Source organism: Trichosurus vulpecula, chromosome 5 (assembly GCF_011100635.1).
Source record: "Trichosurus vulpecula isolate mTriVul1 chromosome 5, mTriVul1.pri, whole genome shotgun sequence".
NCBI classification, from domain to species: Eukaryota; Metazoa; Chordata; class Mammalia; order Diprotodontia; family Phalangeridae; genus Trichosurus; species Trichosurus vulpecula.
The window spans coordinates 89,630,294-89,652,049 of NC_050577.1; the positions used below are offsets into that span (position 1 = coordinate 89,630,294).

At 42.7% G+C, this 21,756-nt stretch overlaps 1 protein-coding gene across 1 annotated transcript in view; it reads right to left on the reverse strand.

Moving 5' to 3' along the window:
- Positions 1-7,567: 7,567 nt before the first annotated feature.
- Positions 7,568-21,756, reverse strand: part of DPP6 (dipeptidyl peptidase like 6) — a 1,232,953-nt gene continuing 1,218,764 nt past the window's right edge. Inside the window, exons 22-26 of the mRNA XM_036759527.1 lie at positions 19,892-20,015; positions 17,625-17,683; positions 16,032-16,104; positions 15,855-15,928; positions 7,568-9,625 (exon numbers count right to left, since the gene is read on the reverse strand). Coding sequence (XP_036615422.1) covers positions 9,479-9,625; positions 15,855-15,928; positions 16,032-16,104; positions 17,625-17,683; positions 19,892-20,015 — 477 coding nt within the window. The 3' untranslated portion in view covers positions 7,568-9,478. The remainder of the gene's footprint in view (positions 9,626-15,854; positions 15,929-16,031; positions 16,105-17,624; positions 17,684-19,891; positions 20,016-21,756) is intronic.

Consider the following 21,756-nt stretch of genomic DNA (forward strand, 5'->3'; position numbering starts at 1 on the left):
CAAAAATGTGAGAATAGAGGGAAAAGGGGAGAAAATGGGAAAGAGGAGAGATAAGTGGGGAAATATGGGGAGAAATGGCATGAGAGGTAAGAAGGGTTAAGACAGGGAGGAGAGAGTAAGAAAAAAAGATGGGAAAGGGGGCAGAAAAAAGAGGAGGAATGGAATGGAGAGAGCTAGAGAGTGAGAAATTTCCATTTTACTGGATCAGCCTTCTCTCCTGGGCTCCTCTGGGCCCAGAAAATCTCAGCTCCAAAACTCTGCAGTAATTGATACTTTATAAAAATCTAACTTTGACGCAGTTGACTGGCTCCCTGAGCCTGGCACTGAATAATTGAAGGAATATTTGCAGGATTTGCACTGAAGTACCAACAGCTGTGGAGTGTTTTGATATTTATGAAGTCTGATGAATTATGCATGATCCAGTGCAGTGAGCCCAGTGTGAGACTTATTCCCTCCACAGTCTCACTTACTCGGATACACTGTTCATTGCATTTTACTCCCATTGTATCCCCAAGCAGGCCCGCTGTCTATTACAAAACTTAATAAAATTTGTTTAAGCCTTGGTCCCCCATATTTCTAATTTGCTCTTTCCCCATGGCGTTTAATTCATTCTTTCCTCTGCAGTTTTTCAGTGCCATGGGTGGACTCCACTACCACATTGGTGGATGGAGTCAGGCCCTTGGGGTTGGTTTCTCTAACAGTGAAGACTTTTGCTCATCAACGGAATCATAGGGTTTTTCTAAAAATGCACAGCACACTGCAAGGAAGGCCCAGTAGCACCCACTACCTACTGTAGAATACATTTGTTATTCAGCATTTATCTTTTACCCAATTAGAAGGGCCTCGGTGTCCTCTATTAGCTAATAAATGAACCAGTTAAGTGCCTATTATGTACTTAGCAGTGTTAAATGCTTTGGACAATATGAAAGAAATGTACGATGGGGTGCCTGCCCCTTGAAGAGTTGTGCAATATAATTCGAAATGGAAGTCTCTAGTGAAGTGCCACAGAGTTCTGGCCATGGTCCTGTCCTGTTTCATAGTTCTGTCAATGACTTGGATGAAGATAGAGGAGGTACACTTAGAAAATTTAGGGATCCCTGGAAAGGATTATTAGAGTGTATTGGATGACAGAATCAGGATTCTCAAAGAGCTGAACATGTGGGAATAATGGGGTAAATCTTTTAAGTTGAATTTTTAAAAAAATTTATTGATAAAATTTTTTGTTGTTCAGTCATTTCAGTTGTGTCCTACTCTCTGTGATCCTATTTGGGGTTTACTTGGCAGAGATAATGGAGTGGTTTTCCATTTCCTTCTCCAGCTCATTTTACAGATGAGGAGTTGAGGCAAGCAGAGTTAAGTGACTTTCCCAGGGTCCCACAGCTAGTAAGTATCTGAGGCTGGATTTGAACCAGGAAGAAGAGTCTTCCTAATTCCAGTCCCAGCACTCTATCCACTGTACCACTTAGCTGCCCTATAGCTAAAACTAAATGGACAAAAATGGAAATTCCTACATTGAGGTTCAAAAAATCTAGTGCACGAGTACAGGATGGACAGGATGTGGCTAGAAAGCAGTTAATGTTTGGCCTGCAAACCCCATATGAATTCGCAGTAGGACTAATACCAATTATCCTGAGTTCTGCCTCCTAGAACCATGACATCTCTTTCAATAGATGATGACAGTGCTTATACCCTCCTCTAAATCTCCTCTTATCCAGAGTCAACATGGCTGGCTGTTTCAGTTCCTCCTCATGTGAGATAGAGTCAGGGCAGCGTCAGCCTCGTCACCCATTTCTGGATGCTCTCTAGTTGTTATCCCTTCTTCTCTTCATGCAGTTCGCTCTCCTCAGAGTGGCACAAACACACTGTACTCATGCCTAGTTCTAATTGTTTCCTCATGTTGTTCCCATATCTACCACGCCTCTCTTTTTCCTATCCAAATGCTCCTCATCCTTCAAGGACCAACCCAAGTTCCGCCTTCTTCAATGGAGCCTTTCCAAACTATTCCAGCCTTCTTTGATCCTGTACAGGACTTACATATCTCATAGCTGAGTACTTACTTAAAGAATCCTTTCTTTTTCTTTAATTGAGCCCGATGGTCTATAGACTTTCAGTATATGTTGTTGAAAATGAAGATGGTGTATAAATACCTTGTCTCCCCAACTAAGCTGTCAAGTCCTTGAAGGCAGCAAATGTGTAGCAATGGATTTCCTTCCCTGAGCTCCCATTTCATTAACTTAGATCTATCCCTACTCATGAAGTCAATGCTTGATTGACAACAGTTAATTAAGAGCATTGATTGAGCCTCCACTGGCTTTGGACCACTTACCATGAAGAGAATCACAGGATGGAGAAGCCACGGCTCTTGTCCACAAAGAGCTCACAAGGGCATACAAGTAATTGTCAATCATTAGCAGTCCCGTTGTGGTCACTTAAGGCTCTCTGTGGCCTGCTAGTGTGGCATGGTGGGAAGAATACTGGACTTGAAGTTAGAAGGAAGGGTCTGACCCTTGCTAATTTGTAAATAAATATCAGCTACATACCTGCTAAACCTCCCTTTCCTTATCTCCAAGACAGGGGATAATCCCACTTGTACTACCTACCTCACCGGGGAAAAGACTTTGTAAACCTTAAAGGCTTACACAAACCTAGTCTACCATATGCAGCTAGGCCGAGTGGTGGAACAGGGTGTTGCACCCAGAGCCAAGGAGACCCGAGTTCAAATCCATCCTCAGATACTTACCGACTGTGTGACCTCTTTCTGCCTCAGTTGTCTCATCTGTAAAACGGGGAGTGGTACAAATAATAACACTTACCTCCCAGAGGTATTGTAAGAACAAAAGTCGATAATGTTTGTAAAGCATTTTTCAAACCTTAAAGCATGGCATAAATGTTAACTATTATTGTTGGTTTTATATCTATTATCATTTTGGGGAATGCAGCCAAATACCACTAGAGAAGATGGACTTTGCTATGGTTGAAATTTAAGAATGAACCTGGTAGTCAAGAGATCTAGCTAATAGCTCTGTCTGCCACTACCTAACTTCATGACCTTGGACAAATCATAATCCGAGTCAACTTTTTCATCTATGTAATGGGAACAATAATTCCCAACATAACCCCATTCCCAGGGGTGTTCTGAGACTCACACTAAGGTATGTGAATGCATGTTAAAAAAATAAAGAACTGTGCCAATGTATTGCAGCATTATGATTCCTAAGTAGAGGCTCTTGCTGATTTTATTCTCTGTATTGATTTGTAAGAGCTTCTAACAGATCGCTGCTGCTTTCTCCTGACAGTAATTGTGGTCTCTCTGGTTTACAGGGGGAAGCCCATTAGTTTTGATTTTCCCATCTTTCAGCCTAACAGCACCTCTCTTGATTCTTGCTTGCTGCCTCATTGCAGTGGAATGGAGGCCTGTGTTACAAACCTGAGATGAAATCCAAATCACTTCTTCACAAGCAGCCTTTTAGGGTCCGGCGGCGCATCACAGGGCCCCCAGAATTCCCGTGGTGGGTAGCATGTGAGCGCTGCTTAGGCCAGGTGCTGAAATTAGTCTAGGCCCAGCGGCTCAGTGCAAAGAAGAATATAGGCCATATAGGCCGTGCCTAAAAGACATTAGGCTGCAGGCAAGCAAGAATTTTAATTAAAATGGAAATGATGACCAGGGCCTCCTCTCTAAGCTACAGCTGTTCATTCACACAGACTGCCTCACAGCTTAACCCCATCCTGTCCAAGAGGGGGCTAGGCAGCTTAAAGGTTCTCAGGAAATGGTGGCTGATGGCAGAGCCTCCTAAGTGTTGTTAGGTAGTGGGTGGATGGTTACCTCAGCTGATCTGAGTGCTGTGTTGAATAGAGGCCTAGGCTGTAAGTCTGGTCCCAAGTCTTAGATTCAGTATCTAGTTGGCTATGATGACTCTTCTCTGATACACAGCCTCAGACTGCATCACTGACTGTTGTAATTTGCAAATGTGCTTCTTTGGTCATGACGACCACTGGTTAAGGTCACAGGAATAGATCAGTGCAACCCCATATCCATAACTGGAAAAACAACCCAAAGTCAGGGAGAAAAAAGGGATGGGATGGTGTTTCTTTCATCTTCCTCATTCTATCAAATCCTGACAATTCCAACTGATCCAGGCCAGGTACATATGAAGGACAGCACTGTGGGAAAACTGAAAACCTAGCAAATATCTGAGTGAGCATCTTTGTCAAAATTGGGCCTATACGATAGAAATAACCAGATTGGTGCCACAGTCTTGGTATTTCTCTTGCATAAATTTGCATTAACTTGTACTAACACAGACTTAGGGATGTTTCTGTCAATTCACCTATATGATCAGTCATTTGGTCCTGAAGTGGCTGTTCACATAAATAGGCCCTGGCACTCCATACACCTGGAGCTTGTTGATAGAGCACCTAGATGAAGCCTGTTCAGGCTAGAGGGAGCACATTAAGCGATTCTTATCTGTTCATAATCCTAACTGTAAATACATAGATCACCAAAACTGGCAACCTGCCTATTTACTTGAATTTCTCTTTTTTTTTTAGAATAGGAGCACCCTTGGGGATGCGGAAGGAGTCTGTATATGTCTAAGCATTTCTAGTGTTGCCGGCTGTCTTCTTGGAGAGTGGAGTAATATTGAAGTGTGAAAAGCAATGATGCTGACACCAGTAATAGTCAACATTGATGTAGTGCTCTAAGGTTTGCAAAATGCTTTGCAAATATTATTCTGTTTTGTCCTCACAAATACTCTGGGAGGTAGGTACTATTATTATCCTCATCTCACAGCTGAGGAAACTGAGGCACATAGTGGTCAAAGTGATTTCCCCGGGTCATATGGCTAGTGATGTGTCTGAGGCTGGATTTGAACTTGGGTCTTCCTGACTCCAGGTCCAGCGCTCTGTTTGCTGGGCTGCCCACCTTGGATATGTGAATAGAGTGTAAATGACTTGAATACAGAAGTTTCGTCTGTGTATCCTCATTACTTAGCCCCAAACATAGCGCGTAGTAGTCACTCATTGTTTGTTGCATTGGAAAGTGGGTAAGTTGAGCCCTGGAGCTTCATGGTGCGGTGACAGACCCAAGTGGGATCTCTACTCTGCTCTCTGTGACTACGGCTGCACAAAACTGCAGCTGCCTTAAATGACCCCATTCCCGGTGTAAAGTTTAGAGGCAGATGCCGTAGCTGTATGGCCATAACTACTTGGTCACTTTTTTTCTATATCTAAGCTTCCAATGAGTATCACTTACTAGACCTGAAGTCAGGAAGACCTGAGTTGGAATCCTGCTTCAGATACCTGGTAGCTGTGTGACCTTGTACAAGTCACTTATCCTCTTTCTGCCTTAGTTCCCTCATCTGTAAAATGGGGCTGACCACAGTACCTACCTTCCAGGGTTGCTTTGAAGCTCAAATGAGATAAGGTACGTAAAGACGTGCAAACCTTAAAGTGCTATATCAATTCTAGCTATTATTATTGTAAAGTGCCCACTGTGTGCAAGGCGCTGTACTAGGAACTGGGGATACAAAGACCAAATGAAAATAGTCCCTGCCCTCAAGGAACAACTTTTTACTGGAGGGATATGACACATGCCCAAATCAGTGAGTTCAAAGGACTATACCAAGGCACTTCAAGAAGTGGAGAGTGTTCATAAATGGTGGGGGCAGGAGAGTGAGACAAAGAAGATCCAGACTATCAGGGGAGACTTCATGAGAAAGGTGGGCACCTGAGCTATATTTTGAAGAAAGGTAGTAGGCATTCTAAAAGAAGGGGGTAGTGTTCCTTTTCTTGTGGAAAGGAACAGTGTCAGGAGCCGGTTCCTCTTCTTTTCTCCTTTCATGATGCTGACCTCATTCCTCTATTTCAAAATTTGGTTGATCTCGGGTCACAGGGTGAGTAATAAGGGCCGGAAATGCTCTGAATCTAGGACTTTAAAAGAGCTTCTCCTGGCAGAGGAAAAGTGTGTATGAAAGGCGGAGCCTGGCACCACTCCCCACTCTGGAGACCAAGAGAAAGAAAGAGGTCTGGTCTTCCTTTGCCAAGGACTTTATTTCTCCTAGGTTCTGATGGGTCCATGGACTCCTTCCTCCATCATAACTCTTTCTGGAGGCTAAACTATCCATTTTTATTGGTGGTATTAGTCTAACATTTCCCAACTCATTCACTAAAAACTTGCAAAATACAAAAAGCCACAGTGGAAAATGTGGGAAAAAAACTCTCTTTGAGGACAATCAAGAAAATTCTACTTGGCACAGTTAAGCGGTGTTCCTGTGTTGTGGAAAGTCAGTATGATATAAAGTAAGATATACTAGGCAAAACTGGGAGACCAGGTTGGAGAACCAGTTCCACCATTTTACTAGCTATTTTTGCTTGGCCTCTGTCTCCCCATCTGTAGCTGGTGTTAATCCTTCTTGTACTGTATACCTCACAGGGCTATCATAATGTTCAAATGAGATAAGAGGTATAAGGTGATACATAAATACAAGCCATCATCTACTAAGTTGTAAATCCATGAGGGCAGGAGGGCAGGGACAGTAGTCCTATTTCATCCTTCTATCTCCAGCACCTGGAACTGAGATTCACACAAAGGAGGCCCTTCAACAAATATTTATGGAATTTGCTATGGAATATTAAAAAGTTCTTAAAGAGTTAGCAGATAGTTTCTTCACAGCAACAGGGGAAGTGTAGATCGTGCAAGGTTTTAGAGATGATGAAACTGAGGCTAGATCTTGTCCCTCATTGGCTGTTTGCTCCCTTTCTCACCACTGTGCTGTGGTTGGAATGCTGGACAAGCATTTAATAAATGCTTGTTGGATGCAGTTGAGAGATTGCATAGTCTCCCTTGGCAAAGAATTTCATCCTCGGTGTCGGGAAGGTCTTTATTCTTGGTGCTAGTCTGAACTCCCCATGTTGCAGAGTATCTGTGGTGGAGGATGCTGGATTTGCAGTTGGAGAGTATTGGGAATAGATTCCAAATCTAAGGCATTAACTGTGATTGATCAGGGGCAAAATACTTAATGTTTCAGAGCTTCACTTTCCTTATCTGTAAAATGGGGATGGTAAAATCTATTGTACTTACCCCCCCCATGGAGTTTTTGAGGGGCTTCGCTGATGTAATCTATGCAAAAAGCTTTATAAATGTTAAATATGTAAATGTTAGTTATCATTGCTTTGTTTTAGCAGGGATGGGAGACAGATGGTGCCTATGCTATTGAGGAAAGGAGTGCTTAAATAAATATGATGTATGCTATCCTAATCCTACTTAAAACAAATGCCCAGTTATCAATTCTACTAGTCAAGATTTTTGTTTTAAAGATAAATGCCCAGTAGGGCTTTTGGAATAAAATATGTGATCTCTGAGGCATTCTGGTTTAGGAGGCCCAGGGAAGACTTACCCAAAGTTACAGAAAGTTTTGGAGATAGGATTTGAACTCGGGGTCTCTGACTCCAAGCTTCCAGCTACTGTACCACACCGACTTAGTTTCAATAATCCTGTTAAGAAATTCCTTGAAACACTCACTCTTTCCCCAACTGAGATAATGGTGGTAAACAAGAAAATAGCAATCCGAGTGGTAAAATAATGTTTTATTCCATGGATGAACAAACGCTACCATGCCACGTCCTAACTTCCCTCCTACCACATCTCATGGCCAGAGCCGGGTTCCCCTTCCAGATCAGGTTGACTTTGCTGACAGTCGAGCCCATTGGAGTAGCAAAAGCATGAACACATAGCATTCTGATTGGTCCTGTTTGTCAGTGGGTTGATCTCTTCACAAAATGGCGGTGTGTGTCACCTTCCTTTGTTTGGAAAACAAAAACCAAAAATAAAAAACAAACAGAAAATTCCAAGTTGACCTAACTACAACTGACAGCCAAAGCTTAAAGGTGAAACCGAAATCCCCAACCACTGAAAAGCATCATGGATATGTCTTCACTGCTGTCAGATGTCGAGGTCACCCACAGGACAACTGCAAGCCGAAGAAATTGGTACTGACATTCAGGCTGTCAACACGTGAGAAAGGAAATGACAGTAATTGATATATTTCCAACTAGCATTTCTAAAGAGTTCAGATCAGCCAAAGAGTGTTAGCATGCACGCTGAACACAAGATTAATATCGCCGGGGGGCTGAGGGAGTGGGGCAGGGAGACTCCACAAATGACTGACATACATTCCTTTATATACAACAAAATGAAATATACACTATGAATATTGGCTGTACATTTGGTCAGAGTATATCTTACAAGGCTAACGCAGAGAGCAACATCAACCTTGCCACTCAAAGGGGAGGGCAATGGGACAATTCCCAGGAAACAAAGTCCAATTCTGACACATTCTTAGACCTTTTTTTTTTTTCTCTTCAGGTTTTTCTTCTACATGGGTTACTGTGACTTGAGCATACTTAATAAGACTGGAGAGGGACGGGATCAAAGCCCTGTCATTTTTGCCAAACGTGATACTGACGGACGAGACCACTCAGAGAGAAATGGGACTTGACGGTTTTAGTTCCTGGAATGGAATGGAAATGGACAGTGGCGAATCTAAACCCAAACCTAAATCAAGCTCTGTGGGAAAGCAGCCTCTTGCAAATGAACGTGCCCGGGGTGTCATCTGTCCCTCAGCTTTCTGAAATGGCTCCACAATGTGTCTGACTCGTGACCTTAAAGACAAAGTAGTTAGTTTAGATGTTTCCTTATCCAAACAAGGTGAAAGCCTGCAGATGGACAGGGAAAAAGCAAAGCAAACCCAAAGAACTCCATGACAACAGAGCTTCAGATAAAAACTATATAAAAATACTAATTAATTACATAAGGTTAAACATTAGCATAACTACAACAATACTTTGTACAGTCCAGAGTCTGTCTTCTTCAAAGCAGCCTGGTGGGAACACTGAATCTTCTAATGATGGGAAGGAGCAAGCAAATATGTGAATCTTTAAAATACCTTTAAAATAATTGTGCTATAATCTTTGTTGTTGGTTGGTATTTTTTTTAAATTTCCATGACAGTTTCATCGGACACAATGTGATGCTGCTGACAACGGCGCTCTAATGCAGGAGGTGGGCTTCAATGCTGGATAGCTTGGGTTGAAAGGGCCAGTGATCTGGCCAGTGATCTCGAAGTTCTCAAGGCGGGCCTTTCCTACCATTGATCCATAAGCACTCTTCCTTGCGGTAGAGGGGTGGGGGGTGGGGCACTTAATCCAGCAGTCACTCTGCGGCCAAGAGAAGGTGATGCCTTGAAGCACAGCAGTCTCTGTCGGACCCGTCATGCGTGATGTCCCTCTTCCTGGGAAGGAGCTTGCTGCTGAGACAGAGCAGGAAGGCTGCCTTCAGTTCTGTGACACACATGCTAACATAACATTTCTTTCCCCAGCTCCTCCCCTGGGGGAATGGCAAGGGGAGGGGGCAGGGAGGGAGGACACTTTTCAGTTGCATATTGTTAGATAGAACCACTTTTGTGCTTGGTGTGGATGCACAGTTAGTCCTCCTCCTCTTCTTCTTTCATTGAGACTGTGGGCAGTTTGTCCTGAATCCTGAAACACTCCACAAAGAAGTTGATGATGGATTGGTAGAGGTGTTGCTCCAAGGAGGAGCTATGAAAGTAATGGCTTTCATCTGGGTAGATCTGTAAGGGGAGGCAGGGAGAGAAAGTTAGGCGCAGTTACAGTGAGAAACTCAACATTTCCTGAAGGGGCAGTATAGGATGGTGCCCTTGGCGCCATATAAATAGGTGGGGCTGTGGAGAGAATGCTAGACCTGGTATTGGGAAGATCTGAGTTCAAAGCCAGCCTAAGAAACTTACTAGCTCTCTGGCCCTGGGCAAATCACCTCCTCTAAAACTTGCCTTGGTTTTGTCATTTATAAAATGGGGGTAAGAAGATTTCCTACCTCCAGGTGCTGTGAGAATAAAAGGAGACATTTGTAAAGCACTTTTCAAACCCTAAAGTACTATGTAAACGCTAGTTATTATTATTATGTAAATGAAAGACCCACTTCCTCCATGAAGCTTCCTTAGCTCAGATGAGCTCTCTGTGGATAGGGCACTGCTGGAGGGCTTGGGTTAAAATCCCACCTCCGATGCTATCCATATGACCTTGGACTTAACGTCTTTGGGCTTCAGTTTTCTCATCTGTAAACTCAGGGAATTAGGTCAACTGAGCTCAGAGGCCCCCTCCAGTTCTAGTTCTATGATCGGTCAATAGCACTTAGCCAAAATTAGTTTCGTTTAACCCAACTCGCAAACTCTACGCACCCTTGGCAACTCTCTAAGATGGTAAGTTGCAGAGATGGTGCTGATCTGCATTGACACAAGTTTTCTCAATTGGGAGTTAACTATCCGAATGTTATTCCAAGTCTAGGCCCTATTTCCATTTAATTAGAATGCCATGTTTCCTTAAAACTTTAGGAAGTAATACAAGAGGGAGGTCAGTACAACTGCTATGACTTCTATTTTGTAGATGAAGTTCAGAGAAGGACTGTGAACGTCCCAAGATCATCCAGCCAATAAGCGTCAAAGCTGGCACTCAAAGCCACGTTGTGTTTCAACTCTTTCTATTTTTCCACATCGCCTCTCTGGGAGTGGTTCTGTCTATATGGCTCAGTTGAAGCAATACATTTATTGAACAACTTTCTTGAATGAAACGGTTGCTATTCAGTTTACATTCAGTACAAAAGCATAGAATTTGAAACTGTAAGGCACATTAAAGATAATCTGGTTCACCTTTCTATCATTTTGCAGATGAGGAAACTGAGGTCCACGGAGGTTAAGTGACTTGCCTAAGGTCAATAAGGATGTAGTGAGAGCTGGGATAAAGACAAAATCATGTGACTTCCAGTCTATTATTTGATGATGACTCAACTGAAGATGGAAACAAGGGCAGGTAAGAGATGCTGAATATAAAAGCATGTCATGGCCATGAAAAAAGGGTCAGGCATGCTAAAGGTCACATGTTGCTGAGGCAGGTGAAGAAAAAGTATCTAAAAAAGGATTTTTTTTAAAAAGTTATATTGAGAAAAAGATGAATATCAGAAAATTTCTGATGGGGATGGATGGTACGATGCCAATGGTGAGAAGGTAAAGCTGCTTAAGTCCTCAGCAGCTATATCCTTTGCCAAGGAGAGTTACCTTTGGGCTAGAAAGGAAAGAATATGGCCAATAGGGAGTTAGTACCCAAGATACAATGGAAGTTGCTAGGTGAGCCCTTAGTTCTTCTTGATGAGTTTAAATTAAGGAATGATTTTAAACCAAAGAGTTGGATCTTGGGAATCAAAGAGTAAATCCAGGCTGATTTATTATCACTTTTTTTCTTTTTTAGTGTATTAAAGCTGTAGAATGAGGACTAACTGTCCTTAATCATTATTTGTCCAGTAGATATCATTGCCAAAAGAAAACTAACAGCCAGAAACTTTAAAGTACAAAACAAAACTCATCAGTTGCTAAGATTATAGGATTTAGACCTGAAAGAGCTAATCTAGTCCGACTCCTTTATTCTACAGATGACAGAACTTAAATCCAATAGATGTAAAGGGACTCACCCAAAGTCACATGGTAAGTGATTCAAGTTACTAAGGATTTAAACCCAATTCCAAATCTAGTGCCATAACTTAGATCAACTAGTGTCCCATCAGCTGCACTGTTTCATTCAGATTTACAGAAACTCAGTCCGACCCATCAAATACTTATTAAGTCCCCTCCCCAACTAACATGGGTGGGGGGAGGCTTAATAGATACTGGAGATATAAAAATGACATAAAAGATAAATCTTGCCCTGGTTGGATTGCGTGTGTGTATATATACCCTATGTCTAAATAGCTTATGTCTATATCCCTTGTATCGATACACACACACACATATGTGTGTGTAGGACATATACTCAGGTAATGGGGAGACTAGCCAACTTGGGCTAATGCAGTATGCCCATCCAGCATCTGGAAATGAGTTCTGGAGGGGCCCTTCCCCTCCTTGAGGCAGAGCATGGACAGACATCTTATCCTTTGGGCTTACTGCACCATCATGGAAGACCTTAAATTGATTGCTAAGAAAGAACTGAGTTGCATCCAAAAGCCTTGACCAAAGGAAATCTCTCTTTCTGGCTCCTTTCTTAGTGAGGAGGAAGAAGAAATGCTACAGGCTTCCTGCTGAGGGGAGTTCCATGGTCTTATGGTGGCCTGAATGGGAAGATAAGGCAGCTACTGCTGCCACTGCTACCTTTCCCCACCTGGATCACTGCTGCCGTTGAGTACAAGTTAGTAACCTGGCCTGTTCCAATCTGTATCTGATACACATTTGCCTAAGCCCAAGAAAGAATACATTCAACAATGCTGCTGTCGTGTATTCCCAGCCATACAGTGGCGTAGGGGAGAGGAGGTGAAGGTAGCAGCAGGTGCTGCTGGGGCTCCCTTATCTCTCCACCTATCCTGCCACATGGCCATGAAACTCATGTGACCTGGAGACTCAAAGCATTTCTTTTTCCTTTTTAATAGAAAGCTACCAGGGTAGAGAGAGTGATGTCATCTATTTAAGGCTTTTGTATGGCTAGTCAGTTCTGACTCAGCAGCCAATAAAAGGTCTATTCATCACTAAGCAGTAAACAGTTAAGATACTTGCACATGCTCTGAATCCTTCTGGAAGCAGGCTCACTAAGCCTCTACATGGATATGCAGTGGGTAGATCATGCTGAATGTAATCCTAGGGACCCAGCCCTTATTGGCCAGAGCCTCATTATGCAGAAATATTTTCAAAGCAATCAACAAGCATTTACTAAGTCCCTACTACGTGCCAGGCACTCACCTAGTGCTGGGGATACAAAGACAAATATTAAATAGTCCCCGACCTCCAGGAGTAGTACAAAAAAAGTGCTGTGGAAAAATTAAAGGAAACATGGCAGAAAGGTGGTGTGGATGATGTGAGCAATGGCACAGAGGCAGGAAAGGGAGGGGGGAGAATGGAGGATCATGACATGTTCTGTTTGGCTGGAATGAAGAATTTATGAAAAAGAGTAGTATGAGATAAGTTTGGAGAGGCAGGGTGAACTTAGATCGGAGAGAGCCAGAGCTCAGAGCACATGTAGTTGGGAGGTGAGAGAAAGCCATTGAAGGTTTTGGCAGGTGACCCAAACAGGAAGAATTTTTTTGGCCAGATGATCATAACTGTGTAGACAAACGAAGGAAAAATGGAGGCAATGTGAGTGGAGAAGCAAAGGGAGAAGACAGAACAGAAGACAGATATGTGAAATATCCCAGTCGGATAATCAAAAGGAATTGGTGATAGATTGGACATGCAAGTTAAGGGAAGAATTAAATATGGTAGTCAGGGTGACTGAGCTAGTCATTCAGGGGTGACATTTACAGAAACTGGCAAGGGTTTTTTTGGGGCGGGGGAGATGATCTTGGATTAGGATGTGGATTTGTAGAATTTGTAGCACAGTAGACAAACGGAGACATGGGACTGGAGCTTGGGAGAGAAGGTGAAGGTAAAATAGATGGCTTTGCTTTCAGAACACCCAATAGGCATTCCTACTCAATGCATTCCAGTGGCCCCCTATTGCCTCCAGCATCAAATACAAAATCTTCTATTTGGCATTCAAAGCCTTTCATAACACAGCCTCCTCCTACCTTTCCAGTCTTCTTATGTCTCACTCCTTGCCATGTACTCTTCCATTCAGTGACACTGGCCCTCCTGGATGTTCCTTGAACAAGACTTTCCATCTCTTGGCTCAGGGCATTTTCTCTGGCTGTCTCCCATGCCTCCCTCTGTGGAACCATATCCTGGCTTCCTTTATGTCCCAACTAAAATCACTTCTGCAGCAAGTGTTTTCCAAAGCCTCTTAATTCTAATGCCTTGTCTTTTCGAATTAGCTCCTGTTTATCTTGTCTCCTTAGCCTGTTTGTAGGTATTTGTTTGATTGTTGTCTTCCACGTTAGACTGTGAGCTCAAGGGCAGGGGATGTCTTCTGCCTCTTTTTGTATCCCTAACGCTTAGCATAGTGCCTGGCATGTACTAGGTGCTTAATAAATGTTTACTGACTGGCTAACCCTGGTTTGAAATCCTAGGGTGCCAGACCTCAGATCCTTCTCCCCTTGCTCTAAGTTTGACAAAATATAAGTCAGTGCAGTTTTATCCCACAGGCCATCAAAACAGAGTCTCAATTGCCCCCCACCCCCTCCATAGAATAGCTCAACCTACAGTGGTCATTGTTTTGATACTGATTTATCTTGTTCATTATGGGGTCAGTTGTATAGGAACCCTTCATTCATGATTCATCAGGTGCGTCCCCCACCATGAGCAGAAAGGGAAAATCTAGTTCAAACTAGTAAGCATGAATTAAGCACCTACTGTATACAAAGCACTGTGCTAGGTGCTGATAATACATACAAAGAAAAACAAAATAGTCTCTGCTGTCTAGCTGTTCATTCTAAGGGCATACAAGCTGGGAAGTAAATACAAGACAATTTTTTTTTGTTGTGGTTGTTGGGGAGAGTGCTGGGAACTAAGGAAACTGAGAAGGCAGCTTTAGGAGGTACCACCTAAGCTAAGCCTTTCTATGACCTCCACGGAATTGAAGCTGTCAAAAAATGGAATGGGCCGAGCTGTAGGAAGAAGTTAATTACTCCTCACTAGAAGCCTTCGAGCAGAGGCTGGAGGGGACTACCTGTTAGAGATACAGTAGGAGATATTTCCATCCAAATACGCATTGGATTCAATGACTCAATAGTCCCTTCCAACTCTGAGGTTCTGTGGGTGCTAATGCAGCTTAGAGTCTGCTTTGCCTGTCATTTGTGCCACATGCATTTAGCAGGGTACAGCGAAGCAGCAGGCCTGGGTTGAGATTCTTTCTCTGATGCTTACTACTTGGAGCAAGATAAACCTCCCTGGGGCTCAGTCCCTCATCTGTAAGATGAAGGGAATGAATTAGGTGACTTCTAAGGTTCCTTTCAACTCTGTGACAGAAATATATACGCAAACACGGTTGTGTTTTGCAGAAACGAGATTTGCTAGGTAAAAATCCATGTTTTCTGCACAGAACATTCTCCCAGGGGTGTCCCATATTTCAACCAATCAATGAAAGCAAATGACACCCCATTGGAATGGCTGTGTGGCTGATTGAAGGGAATAAATTACACCTGGTGGATTCTGGCATTATGACAACAGATCGGTCTAATGGTACAACAGATGAGTGCTCCAGAAGTAATCACTTTGTGCGGGGGGAAGAGTTGCTGACTCTTCTCCCCTAACCTTGGAAGGGTCAGAATTTTGGACTTCCTAATCTGGGATAGTAGCAGGTTCCCTGGAGCAGTGGTGGCCCTGGGCAGAGTCTGGGGTTGAGAGGCATGATGACAGGTGGCTTCAGGACTCTCTAAGGGTGCCGATGTTCAGACCTCCAATGAGAGCCACGCGCACCAGGGAAAGTCATCGTGAGGACTCCACAAAGGTAAAAGAGGCCTTCTTATAACCATGGGCTTGAGTTACATTCTTTGGCCACATAAACTCTCCCAATTTGGGTTCCTTCTCTCCAGTGACCTTGAATGTGTGTGAGAGGTGGCGTTTTGGTTCTGGCTCTTTTTTTACTATGCCATCTCAGAAAATACCCTTTCTAAAGGTAATTGAATCTGGCTGGCTGTAATCAAGGGGGAGCATACATGCTGGGGGGCTCGTGAGTGATATAGTAATAGAGTCTTCTACTCCTCGAGGTTGTCCCTGGGATGCCAAGGGAAGAAACAGTGAGCCGCCCTCTGGGGAACCAGCTAGCCAGCATGAGTGGAGGTGGCGGGGAGGAGAGTAAGCCCAGTTGGGGAGCAATAACACAATTATGTTTTCTAAATGAGAAAAACAGGTCTGTTCACATATACTATACCTGCAAGCTGTAATTAGCCTTTCCTCTAATTAGATGTGCAATGAGCTCTGCTGTATGCTGGAAATGGATTTTTTCTGCAGGGGGAGAAAAACAGAAGTGCGTGTCAGAAGCCACAATCACTATTAAAACCGAACTTATTCCCAGGTAAATGGTCCAATTGTCGCTCAGGTCACTTACCATCAGCAGTTGCATGGATGATCAAGAACTGCTGTTCTTCCAGGGACGACACCCGATGGGCTAATCTGGTCATCTGGAAGAAGACACCAATCAAGGATGGGAGTTAGTCATTTTTAGCACAAAGAACAAAATGTTGTTTTTTTTTAAAATGCCTACATAGGATGTCCCCAAAGTCTTTAAGCTATTAAAGCTTAAAACTGCACTAAGACTTTTAGAACTCCCTGGATGAAACTTGCAGTAGCTCTAAAGGTGGGTTGTAGTGGAAGCTGGGAGTGAAAGGAGGAGCAGTCCCATAATTCGGAGCTTCCCTTTGTTAACTCTTCCCTTTGCTCACTAGACCAAAAAGAATAATAACAAAAAAGTACCCGCTCTCCCTTACTACAAAGTGCCACCTTTTCAGCCAGTGAACTCTAGCTGGTTCCATGTGTGGGAGGTGGGCTTAATTATTCAGGCATAAACTTTTGCCCTTGTTGGTAATTAACAAACTCCCACCCTGTAACAGGCTGTCCTGATCGAGATATCCTTAACCCAAAGACAGTTTAAGAAAGGTTACCAGCTCTTCCAGAGCTGGAAGTGATTGATCCTACAGTCCAACCCTATGATTGTATAAGATGTGGGATCTCGGGAATAGAACGGTTAGGGGACTCGCCCGAGGTGGCCCAGCTAAGTAAAGTGGCAGAGCTGCTGTCTTCCTGAGTTTAGCCCCGCACTCTTCTACTGGGCCTCCCCATTCCTTATTTATTTGTTTTGCTTTTACAGCTGATAAAGCTCTTTAACATACAGGATTTCCACTGAGTCTCACAACAGCCTGGGAAGGAGAGGATGAAACTCGGGTTCATGGAAGTAGGGTCTTGTCCAAGGTCATATGGCTTATAGGGGACAGAGCTGGGACTAGAACCCAGGTCTCTTGATTCCTGGCCTAGGGCAGGTTCCACTGTGCCATCCCTGCCTCTCACAGCCACTGATGCTTCACTAGAACACTAGCCAGAGAGGCAGGAAATAGCTTTTTTGTTGAATCCAAATGCACTATGGGGGAGACACTTAGGTAATATGATTTCAGGGGACTGGCTTGGGATGGGTCCCTGTGCCAAAACACCAGGTTTACTAGCCTAGTGATATTAGCAGGCCCTTTTATTTTATTTTTCTAAAGAAAAATAATCAATTCTATGCTTTTATATCACCTTCATTTCCAAATATGTCCCTCCTGATCCCTTACTCAGAGAACCATCGTTTATAACCAAAGTTTACAGAAAAACAGTTCAGCAAAACTGACATATCAGCTGAGTCTAACAGCATATGCAATATTCCGAACCCCCCCCCCCCACCTTTCCTCCACCTGGCAAAGAAGAGAAGTTGCATTTCTTTAATGCTTTTTTGGATTTCCTTTAGCAGGAGACAAACCTAGTTCTTACCCCACAATGGAACGCAAAGGCTCTTGGTGGAGGCAATAAGGTTTCTGGGTACCTGGAAAAAAATGGGGGACCCTAGGGAATTGGGGATGAGGGGCACAGAAAGATGATGCTTTCTGTATGTACTGAAGTGAAATATCCCAGACTGAGCAGTTGCAGTGAAGGTCACCCTGTCAAAACATACCTCATATGCTCTGTTGTCAATTCCAAGGAGACCCAAGTATCTTTCAGAAAATGCAGATGCTTGGAAAGAAACAGAGGAAAATGTTAGCTTGGCCTGGAAAGCAGGTACCCTGCACATTCTCATTCCCAAAACAGATCTTCACCTTGATCCAGTGGACTTTTTGCTTGATTAAAGCACTATCGCTGTGGTGGTACCTGTAGAATGTGTACTTTGGAATTTTTTAAAATACTAAAACCTTGGTTTCTTGGGCCCATATTAATGTGATTCCTGAATTAACCTGCAACGACTTTTGTGATCCCTTCAGTTACAAGTGTTCTCCTTCCTGAAACGATCTCCTGTTAAATCCATCTGTGTCCACACTACATCCATCCATCAGGTTGTGACTTTCTTGAGAGCTGGGACAATACTTTTCCAAGGGTTAGCACAGAACTTTGCACATACTATTTAATAAATGTATGTTAAATGAAATTATCCACAAGGGAAAAGAATCAAATAAAGATTAAGTAAATCATTGACAGGAAGATGTTCATAATGCTCAAGGCATATGCAACTCCGTATCTTTCCTACGTCATCTCCAGCTGAATCCAAAATTTTGTACAATTGAAGAATTGCATTCAGAATGATGATTCCCTAGGCACTGCCAGTTCCTAACCATCAAGGCAGGAGGCGATTCTTTCTATTAGGTCTTACTAAGATAGGAAAATGGATTCATATATTTTAAAAACATTTCCACAAGGTTCTAATAAAAAAGGGTGTTTTCAGGTGAACCCTCCAGTATCTAGGAGATCCAACCCTGATGTCAGAACCTCTATGCATTCTGAGTAATCTGGTTTTACTGAAGATTTAAATTAAATCTGTAATGGAAGATATACTTTTGAATGGAAAAAATTAGTTACTGTGAGTTTCCAGAACCTGGCTTATCGACTAGATTGTGTCTATTACGTGACAGGCACAAGGACTATAAAGACAAAATTTAAATATATGAAATAAATACAGGGTAATATTTTTTGGGGGGTGATGATAGGGAAGATCTTATTTAGAGGGTGGCACCTGAGCTAAAGTTTGAAAGAAACTAGGGATGTTACTAAGAGGCAGAGGTAAGGAAGTACCCTTTAGACATAGGGGACAGACTGTTGTTACTGGGAAAAGGACATGTTATTTGACAAAAACTGCCGGGAAAATTGGACAGCAGTATGGAAGAAATTAGATTTAGACCAATACCTCACACACAGTTAATTCCATGTCTTGGGATTTGGCTCATAATAGCATAAGGAAAGTTCAGAATTGGGTGATATTTTGCAAAGTATGGGGAGAGAGAAAAAGTTAGGCTACATTTGCACTATTCAGATACTTCATGTTCTGCTCCCCAAAACCAACTACTTTCCAACTTTCTCCCTCAGGAAATCCCCAAGTATACTCTAAACCCTTAAACCACGCAGGCCCTCCAGAGATCTAGGGCCATGATGGAGGAAAGGAATGGCAGTGAAAGTGTGGGCACAAAGGCTTGTTTCCTTCCCTTCTCCAGCTGGGTTTGAACACTTCTTTTCACCATAGAGTAACTGGCTCTAAAATCTGTTTTGTGGCCAGCTCCTGCAGAATGTAAATATGAATTCTGATAAGGCCAGCAAGCAGTCGCTCTGTGCTAGGCACTCTGCTATACCCTGGGAATACAGAAGCAAGAAACAGTCTCTGCCTTCAAGGAACTCGCATTCTAGAGGGGAGACTGGGAAAGGCCTCCTGCAGAAAATGGGATTGGAGCTGAGTCTTGAAGAAAGCTAGGGAAACTTGGAGGAGTATAATAACCATCATCCTCATAGGAACCATTTATATAGCCTCTACTATGTGCTAGGAACTATGCTAAGCCCTTTACAAGGATTATCTAATTTGATCCTAACAACAACCCTGGGAGGTAGGTGTTATTATTCTCCCCATGGGGAAACTGAGGCAAACAGAAAGTCAAGTGACTTGCCCAGCTACAAAGTTTTCTAAGGCTTGATTTGAACTTGGGCCCTCCTGACTTCAAGCTCTGTCTACTGTACCACCTGAGGATAAGAAGCAAAGACTGGAAAGGTTGGAAAGGGCCAGGTATTTTTAGAGACACTTCCTCCATCAGGGTACATTATAACAGAATTTGACCTGCATTCCAGGAACTCTCAAATTGCATTTGTAATGGATTCTGAGTCACTGATGATGGAGAGACAAGGATTTGAGCTGAGGGTGTATGTGGGAAGCAATGTTGCTGACCCATCTTGTGGGTCCTGGTTTACCGTAGTATTTGAAGTCCGTTATGGGGGAGAGAGCAGAGCCGCAGGTGAAAACTGGACCTTGACTTTGACCTTGATTTTCCACTTTTGTTGGAAGAATGTAAGTACTCAGGTACCCACCATAATCCTAGTGTAGAAAAAAAGAAAGATTAGATAAAAATGACCACAGGCTAGTAACTGAAATAGTTTCAGCATACATGGGAACTAAGGCATGAGCACCTCATCATCATCATCATCATTATTATTATAATGCTATTATAATAATAGTAAAGAAATCCCTTTCCACTCAACTGCCCTGTGAAGCAGAAGAAACATTCGCATTCTCTCACCAATCTTTTGTTCTTGAGTTCTATGTTTTTACACAGGGCTGGACTTTACCTTTGACTCAATTCCATACACAATTATTAAGTGCCTACTACATGCCAGGCACTGAGGATACAAAACTAAAAAAGGCCCTGCCCTTAACTACCTTACATTCTCCTGAAGGTGGGGGCACCATGTCGACAGACAACATACAAAATTTACACAAAATATAGAGCAGGTGGGGAGTGGGGAGGGGTCACTGGTCGGGAGGATAACTAGGAGAATCCAGTTATCCTCTGGGAGAATCCCTAAAGGTCACTTGTAGGAAGTGTCACTTGAGCTGAACTTATAATTGAACCAGGGTGTCTAAGAGGTGGAGGGGAGGAAGGCGATGGAGACTCATGTGTGGAAAATAGTAAGTCAGTTTGGTTGAAGCAGAGAACATTCGAGGGGTACTAACGTGAAATCAGTCTGGAGGATAGTAACTGCCCAGAAGAGTTTATATTTTATCTAGAAGTAATAGGAGATCGCTGGATCTCTTAAAGGAGGGGAATGATATGGTCAGACCTCTACCCCTGGGTATATTATTTTGACAACTAAAGAGAAGACTGCAAAATATATAAAAGCAAAACAGTCTTATGTGATTAGGTCATCATTTTTATAGCAATTTGTTGTAAATTTAGTATTAACAATCAGTACAACTAATTAAATTTGATTATTATTGGACATTCAGATAAATGAATCTCAACATTCAGTGTTATAATGTTTTAGTCACTCTTTATATTTCATCAAAACTCTTTCTCTCGTCATTCCAAGTTTCCTCTTTTATGGTTATAATTAACGTGTTCCTTGACTTTCTGCTTTTTTTTCCCTTTCAATAAATGTTTGGTGATAACAAAGCCTGAAATTATCAGATTATTCATTCTTTTGGTTTAGGTTATTGCAGGTTCCTGCTGAGATGCAAACATCACCTGGGACAGTCATCAGATTTAGGAATTATCATCCATTACCATCTTAGCTAGAAATTGGTTTGTCAGAATTCATTTCATTTCCCTAGAAGACCCTAAAGGAATGGAACGTAGGCTAGATCAGTTTTGATGTAGGAAGCTGGGGATGAGGAAGAAAGCAAGCCTGGCGCACAGGGAAGGAAGGTTTGGGTTTGACACCATCTAAAGAAGCTCCAGGAATTCCTCCTGGAAAGGCAGTGGGAAACATGTGGGCACTGGGCAACTAGAAAGAGACTGGAGACCTGAGAAATGGAAATGGAAGAGTGCCAACATTAAAAAGATACCTACTTTGCCATTTTGTTAAGGACTGGCTCTCTTACTATGATTACGTTCTATTAATTTGGGATCCAGAGCTGTTTATTGCTTTGAGTGCTCCCATTCCTAATTAAAGGCAGAGCCCTGACATACTAAATAAGTACTCTATTTAATGTTAACTTTGCTGAACCAGGCTCTCTGAGCTGTGTTCTCAGTAGTGACAATGGTTTGCACTAATCTAACCATTCTCTGGACATTTTGCCCCCTATTTAATAGCAAATCAGGATTTCTTATAGAAATCCG